General features: G+C 44.4%; 1 protein-coding gene across 1 annotated transcript; it reads left to right on the top strand.

Moving 5' to 3' along the window:
• The first annotated feature begins 3980 nt into the window (after nt 1-3980).
• Nucleotides 3981-7864, top strand: LOC124659709 (probable anion transporter 1, chloroplastic). The gene is made up of 10 exons (XM_047197532.1): nt 3981-4580; nt 4660-4767; nt 4850-5005; nt 5397-5612; nt 5698-5907; nt 5991-6128; nt 6743-6844; nt 6929-6994; nt 7103-7187; nt 7271-7864. Exons 1-10 carry the CDS (start codon nt 4176-4178, stop codon nt 7366-7368), a joined length of 1584 nt encoding a protein of 527 aa, XP_047053488.1. The 5' UTR covers nt 3981-4175; the 3' UTR covers nt 7369-7864.
• Nucleotides 7865-8156: the final 292 nt, after the last annotated feature.

Raw genomic sequence — 8156 nt, 5'->3', positions numbered from 1 at the left:
AAGTATGGACATCCTGCACGTGATTGTTGGTGGCACTATTCTGATCGTGATGATGATGATGAGGACCGTTCTCGCGGTGAGAAGGGTGCATATGGAGTGGACACTAACTGGTACATGGACACTCGCACTACAGATCACATCACAGGACAACTGAACAAGCTGCATACTCATGACAACTATAAGAGCCGCGATCAAGTTCACAATGCCAGTGGTACAGGTATGGCAATACAGCATATTGGTCATTCAACATTACATACCCTCATAGTTCCTTGCATCTGAATAATATTCTCCAGTTCCTTGTGCCACTAAAAATCTGTTATCAGCTCATAGAATTACCCTAGACAATAATGCTTTTGTTGAAATTCACCCATTTTTCTTTTTGATAAAGGACCGGGCCACCAAGAAAATTCTCTTTAAGGGTCCCTGTCATGACGGCCTCTACCCCCTTGTGCCCATCTCCAAAGTTGTCGAACCCCACAAGCATGCCTTCATCACCATCAAGCCGTCTTCATCCACATGGCATCGTCGTCTAGGACATCCATCATCGTTTATTGTTCAACAAGTGCTTAGGAAAAATAATCTAGCATACACCCCTGAAATAAATCCTTATGTGTGTGATCCTTGCCAGCAAGCAAAGAGTCATCAATTACCATATCTTGTTTCCACTAGTGTGTCTACTGTTCCTTTGGAACAAGTGTTTTCTGATGTATGGGGTCCTGCTCCAGCCTCTGTTGGAAAACATCAGTATTATGTAATCTTTATTGATGACCATAGTAAGTTTACATGGATCTATTTTCTGAAAAAGATATGTGATGTGTATCAAGTTTTTCTTAATTTTTAGAAGTGTTGAGCGCAAATTTAGTAGGAAAATTATCACTATGCAAACTGACTGGGTGGTGAATATGAAAAACTCCACGGTGTCTTTCAAAAAGTAGGTATTACTCATCATGTTTCTTGCCCACATGCTCACCAACAAAATGATTCTGTTGAACGCAAGCACAGACATATTGTTGAGGTTGGCCTTGCTCTTCTAGCTAACTCTTCTATGCCTCTTAAGTTCTGGGATGAAGCTTTCCTTACTGCCACCTTCCTCATCAATTTACTACCCACTGAAGTCCTTGATCTTATGTCTCCAGCTGAAAAATTACTTGATGTCAAGCCAAACTATGATGCTCTTCGTGTTTCTGGTTGTGCCTGTTAGCTCAATCTTCGCCCATACAATAAACACAAACTTTCTTTTCGGTCAAAACAGTGTGTTTTTCTCGGCTATAGTCCTCTCCATAAGGGTGTCAAGTGTCTTGATGTTTCTACCGGTCGTATTTATATATCTCGTGATGTAATGTTTGATGAGAATATTTTTCCCTTCAAGTCTCTTCATCCAAATGCCGGTGCACAACTTAGAGCTGGAATTATTTTGCTTCCTGACACTTTGTCATCATCACATGCACATGAGGGAGTAACTGTTGATGATCATATGCATATTGTCCATTTTACTGATGCTTTACAAGTTTCTGGTGATAGTACAGAAAATGCAGATTCAAATTCTAGTGAAAATTTGGCTCAAAATGATGCCCAAACAAGAAATTTGCATGCAAGACAAAATCACACAGATTTTCAGGCTGATTCTCCTGCCAGGTGATCCGTCTCGGATCCGTAGCCTGGCTTCTCGTCTGCCGCGCCAGGCCCTAGCCGCTCCCCGCCTGCCACACCTCCATCAGGTGCTGACAGCGTGGGGGCCCGCCCACGTGAACCTGCGGCGGGAGCGGGAGAACGCGGCGTCTCCTCGCCCGCGCGTGGTGCGTCCACCCCGTCCTCCGCGTGCAATGATGGCTCTGCTGGCGCGGGGCCCATAGAATCTCCTCCTGCCTCTCCTGGCTTGCCACTTGTACAAGATGACGATGCAGAAAATGCCGAAGCAGAAAAGGCCAATGCAGAAAATGACAACACTGACACTGATTCCGATGCTGATGATTCTCCTGCTGTTTCTGTTGCACATACAGACTCTGATGGAGATCCCTCACCTGAATCCGAACCACCGCAACCCCGTACTAGGCTTCAAAGAGGTATCCGTAGACCTCGTCAATATACTGATGGTACTATTCGGTATGGCATGTTTTCCTCTACAGGTGAACCTAATAATCTGGCGGAGGCACTTGGAGATGAAAAATGGTGACAAGCAATGAATGAAGAACACACATCACTCATGCAAAACAAAACCTGGTACTTAGTACCTCCAAACTCCACTAAGAATCTTATTGATTGCAAGTGGGTTTATAGAGTCAAGAAGCATGCAGATGGTACAGTTGAACGGTACAAGGCTCGCTTGGTTGCAAAAGGGTTTAAACAGAGATATGGTCTTGATTATGAAGATACCTTCAGTTCTGTTGTTAAAGCAGCTATTGTTCGTCTTGTTCTCTCTGTTGCAGTATCTAGGGGATGGAGCCTTAGACAGCTAGATGTCAAGAACGCGTTTCTTCATGGCGTTCTGGAGGAGGAAGTATATATGAAATAACCACCTGGGTATGAAGATCCTCGCTTTCCGTATTATATTTGCAAGCTAGATAAATCTCTTTATGGTCTAAAGCAAGCTCCACGAGCATGGTACTCTCGCTTGAGCTCTAAACTACAAGAACTTGGATTCATAGCATCAAAAGCAGACACATCATTATTTCTGTTCAGCAAGTCGGATATTACTATGTTTATCCTTGTTTATGTTGACGATATCATTGTTGCAAGTTCATCTGATGCGGCAACTACTGCTCTCTTACGGAAATTGAATCATGATTTTGCACTTAAGGATCTTGGTGATTTGCACTTCTTCTTGGGCATTCAAGTTAAAAAGAGTTCAAATGGTATTGTCTTAACACATGAGAACTATGCAATGGATTTGCTCAAGAAGGTTGGCATGTTACAATGCACCACTTGTACTACACCTTTGTCAGTCACAGAAAAGTTATCCTTGACAGATGAGGAATCTCTTGGTGCAGAGGATAGTACAAATTACAGAAGCATAGTTGGAGCATTACAGTATTTGACACTAACACGACCTGACTTGGCCTTTTCAGTGAATAAAGTATATCAGTATCTTCATGCTCCTACCACTGCGCATTGGGCAGCAGTAAAACGCATATCGAGGTATATTCGAGGTACAGTGAAGGTTGGACTTACTTTTCAGAGGTCTAGATCCTCTCTTCTTAGTGCCTTCTCATGTAGATTGGGCGGGATGTCTAGATGATAGATGATCTACTGGTGGTTTTGCCATATTCTTTGGTCCAAACTTGATATCATGGAGTGCCAGGAAACAAGCTACGGTGTCAAGATCAAGTACTGAAGCAGAATACAAAACTGTGGCAAATGCAACAGCAGAATTAATTTGGGTGGAAGCTCTGGCTCGTGAACTAGGAGTTATGCTATACCAAAGACCGATCCTTTGGTGTGATAATCTTGGTGCTACTTATTTATCTGCAAATCCAATATTTCATGCCAGGACAAAACATATAGAGATTGATTATCACTTTGTTTGTGAAAGAGTCAGTAATAAACTTCTTGACATCAAATTCATTTCAACCAAGGATCAAGTAGCTGATGGATTCACTAAAGTTTTAGGTGTGAAAGATTTAGATGAGTTTAAGCGTAATCTTAACCTCTCTAGAGATTTAGATTAAGGAAGGGTGTTAAACCTTGTAATACAGAGTTTGTATATGCCTGGTGTGGAGCTTTTCCACACCAATAACCCAGCATAGGGAGAGGGTACCATTCCAACCCTAGCAAATTAGCAAATTAACAGTGGGAAGACGCGAATCGTCCTAGGATTGTTTGCCAACAGGAAGTGCAATGCAGACGGAATGGTACAGCATGCACGCCACGTTTGCGTCCAGATGCTGAGCTGCGCTACGCAGATAGCCTGCAGCCAGACACAATCGTCCCGTCAGGGTGGTCGTCGAACGAGAGCCATTCGTCTTCCCCAGGCGCACACGATGGCCACTTCGACGCTCCTTTCCTCGGTCGAGCTCACCTCAGCTCAGCTCCGCTCACCATCACCAGCGCGCGCCGAGGGAGGGCGGAGAAAAATCTAGCTAGCTTCCCCTGCAGAGCCCATCGAGCACGCAACGCAAGCAACCCGCGCGGCCGGCGCGCCCAACGCCACGACACGTGCTAAGGCGAGGACAGGCGCCATGCTCCACCTGCTCCCGCTCTCCCTCTCCGCCCAGTGCCGGTGCGGCGGCCCACCGTCGCGCCGCCGATTCGTCGGAGGCGGCTCACCTTCCCAGAGAAGCGGGCCGGGGATCCTCGGCAACGGAGTTCGCGTCAGGCTCCGGAGGCGGGCGCTCGGCGGCGGGACAGACGTCCAGCCGGACACCCCGTCGTCGCGCCGGGATGGGGATGAGCGGCCGCACGCAGATGCCGGACAGGAGGACGACGGCGGTGGCGAAGCGCTCCTGGACTCAGTAAGGAAGCTGTTGCTGATGGAAGAGGAAGACACGACACCAGGGGAGGAAGAGGGCCAGGGGCAGTTCCCCAAGCGCTGGGCCATTGTCTTCCTCTGCTTCTCCGCCTTCCTACTCTGCAACATGGACCGGGTACGTGTCTGCGCACCCCTCCTCCTCCTCCAGTCTCCAAAGATACTGTCCTTCAGCCACTGTTGCGATTAATTTGCAGGTAAACATGAGCATTGCCATCATGCCCATGTCCGCGGAGTACGGCTGGAACCCACAAACCGTCGGCCTCATCCAGTCCTCCTTCTTCTGGGGCTACCTCCTAACTCAGGTCAGTCGGTGACCATCTAGGATTCATGGAACATCGACATGCAATTTCGCTCCCCTTGAACGCACACCATTTCTCATTGCAGATAGCTGGAGGGATATGGGCAGACAAAGTTGGGGGCAAGACTGTTCTTGGCTTTGGCGTCATTTGGTGGTCCGTCGCGACAGCTCTTACGCCTGTCGCCGCAAAGCTGGGCTTGCCATTTCTCCTTGTTGTGCGTGCTTTCATGGGAGTTGGTGAGGTAAGCTTCGCAATCCTCGTTGTAGAGTAGAGCCATGCCGCTCTAGCAGTGCGGATTTGCTTCGCTAATTCAGATAATCTGATTTCTAATTTCATCTGCAAGTTGAGAATTTGGTGCGTTCCGCAGTCAGCTCCGATAATTTGCACCGTTTAATCATTTGTGTGGCGTTGAGGCTGCTTAATTATTCTAGAAATTAAGTTAGTTTTGTAAAACAAGAGGTAGCATAAAATAGGTTCCTTCAAAATACTAGTTCAAACATAGAAGCAGGCCAACTGGGAGACAAGGATCAGAAGATTTGGTTGGAAATGAAAAGGAAAAAGAGTTGCAGTTGATGTTCTTTATGCACCAGCAATCCAGCATTGACATGACAAACACATAATTCTTGTACCAGGGAGTTGCCATGCCTGCAATGAATAATATCCTTTCAAAATGGGTTCCTGTATCAGAGAGGAGCAGATCACTGGCACTAGTCTATAGTGGAATGTACCTTGGGTCAGTGACAGGACTTGCATTTTCCCCATTCCTGATACATAAATTTGGGTGGCCATCAGTCTTCTATTCCTTCGGCTCTCTAGGGACCGTTTGGTTCGCAACGTGGGCGGCCAAGGTACTTCAGTATCCCTAGAGAATTACTCTGTGACTTCTCTGATTTTGCTGTGCTCATGTCTGATTTTTTTGTCTGTTTTTCTAAGGCTTATAGCACTCCACTTGAGGATCCGAGCATTAGTGCCAAAGAAAAGAAGCTCATCATTAGTCAAACCACATCAGGAGACCCTGTTACAACAATTCCATGGGGAGTAATATTGTCAAAACCGCCTGTTTGGGCTCTTATAGCTTGTCATTTTTGTCATAACTGGGGAACTTTCATCTTGCTCACATGGATGCCTACATACTACAACCAGGTACCATAAACATCATGTTTCCATATTGAGCATCATGAACCGCAAACACCTTTATTCATCAAGACCCACTTGTGGTGAAATAGGTTCTGAAATTCAACCTCACGGAGTCCAGCCTTTTCTGTGTCCTTCCCTGGCTAACGATGGCGATTTCTGCAAATGTTGGTGGCTGGATTGCAGACACACTTGTTAGTAGAGGAACATCAGTGACAACAGTTCGCAAGGTAAATTAGGCTCTTTGAGATGCTAAGTTTATACTGAATCTAAAGGATTAGTGGCATTCAACTTTTATACTAGTACTGAAGAAAGATAGCATCACCATGCATGCCTCGTCAATGGTAAATCGGAATGGTGCGCAGAAGTGAGAACTGATAATCTAGCCTTATTGGATATCAATAAGGCAATGCTGTAATTGATCTGGGTTGTTCCTAGTTACCTACATACTACCTTTGGACAATATTTGTTGACATCACAGTTATAACAAAAAATACAAGAAAAATTATGCATCTAGACATGTAGTACGATGTCACAAACAAAAATCTGAGGGATAATGTATGGTATGTGGTTCATACAAAAATAACAAGTGGTAGAAAATATATGTGAACATAAAATTCACATAATTTTATCCTTTTTCTCACAAATGCAGAACATGTTAACATGTTCACAGGTCAACATAACTTCTGTACTATACTATGCACGTTTCTGTTGAAAAAAAATGGTACACCGAAAATCTCTATAAAAAATTGAGGTTGTAGGTGCTCCCAGCTTAGGAGAAAAAACCCCTCTCTGAGTGATGTAGTCTCTTTTCTATTGTGTCATGCACCTCCACCTCTTGCAGATCATGCAATCAATTGGATTCTTAGGGCCAGCCTTTTTCCTCAGTCAACTGAGCCATATCGATTCGCCCGCACTGGCGGTCTTGTGCATGGCCTGTAGCCAGGTGAGGGCCCCTTTAGCTTCTTGTTAACTGCTATTGTTTCTTCTTAGAATAACACTTTTTTCTGTATCTTTTCCTAAATTCCAGGGAACCGATGCATTTTCGCAGTCTGGTCTGTACTCGAATCATCAAGATATTGGTCCTAGATACGCTGTAATTATCTCTTTGTAGCATAACCTTTCAGTAAACAATAAGGTTAAGTGTTCTTTGAAGTCATAAGGACATGCTACTAAACAGTGATGAACTTCTCCTGTCTTACAGGGTGTACTACTTGGCCTCTCCAACACAGCTGGGGTTTTCGCTGGTGTATTTGGCACAGCAGCAACAGGATACATCTTGCAGCACGGTATTGGCCAACCCTATGCTCTTACATTTATCACATATCACATTGCCTTACATGATAATTCTCATCTTTTACAAAACATGCAGGTTCTTGGGACGATGTCTTTAAATTGTCTGTAACTCTTTATCTCATCGGGACTGTTATATGGAATGTATTTTCAACTGGCGAGAAAATTATCGATTAATATGTGTAATATAGCCTACTTACGGTTCAAGATAACAAGCACATCTCGGCTGACTACTTATCCAGCTAGTAGATACAGCCCCGGAGGATCCGATTCATTTTGGGAGCTCAAACACCTTGAAAGCAAGCAATCACGCAAGCAGACTGCCAGCTCTAATATGTAGCTGCTCTGGTACAACAGAGGAACCATCTTCCCATTCAAACTGCACATAATTCAGGATCTTACTTCTGAAACTGAGCATGGACTGAGCTGAGGAGCGCTCAATGGCCGGCTGTATAGGGATGTATAGTGTGCAAGTGATTATAGGTATCCTGTACATATTCATCATACACACATAGTGTTTTTGACCTGCGAACCTCTTCTCAGTTTTGAATAGATCATTCTGTAATACACCATCGTAGTTTAATTTGGTTTCCGCTTTCCAGGTTAATTCAGGATCATACTAACATGAATGTACTGAACACCTTGATGAGTATTTGCTGCTTAGTTTGGTTTATGACACTTTTTGTAGCATGTATGTTTTATCTAATAGAAACGTAATCCATCCGTTCCTTAAAAAGAAGGCGCATAAACTTTGTCCAAAGTTATATAATGTAAAGTTTGACCAAGTTGTTTGAACAAAATTTACACAACTCCCAACCGAAGGAGTAATTTAAATGAATTGATGTGTAAAGTACATCAAGAAGTTTCGTAAACCAAACATTTTGTGCAAAATGAAAGACGAGCGAAATGAACTATGTGAGGAAAGCTAAGCAGAAGTCTGAACAGGGTTTCTACGGACCATTGAG

Source organism: Lolium rigidum, chromosome 6 (genome assembly GCF_022539505.1).
Source record: "Lolium rigidum isolate FL_2022 chromosome 6, APGP_CSIRO_Lrig_0.1, whole genome shotgun sequence".
NCBI lineage: Eukaryota > Viridiplantae > Streptophyta > Magnoliopsida > Poales > Poaceae > Lolium > Lolium rigidum.
Note: the sequence above shows the minus strand (reverse complement) of the source record. Positions and strands in the feature narration are given on the sequence as shown.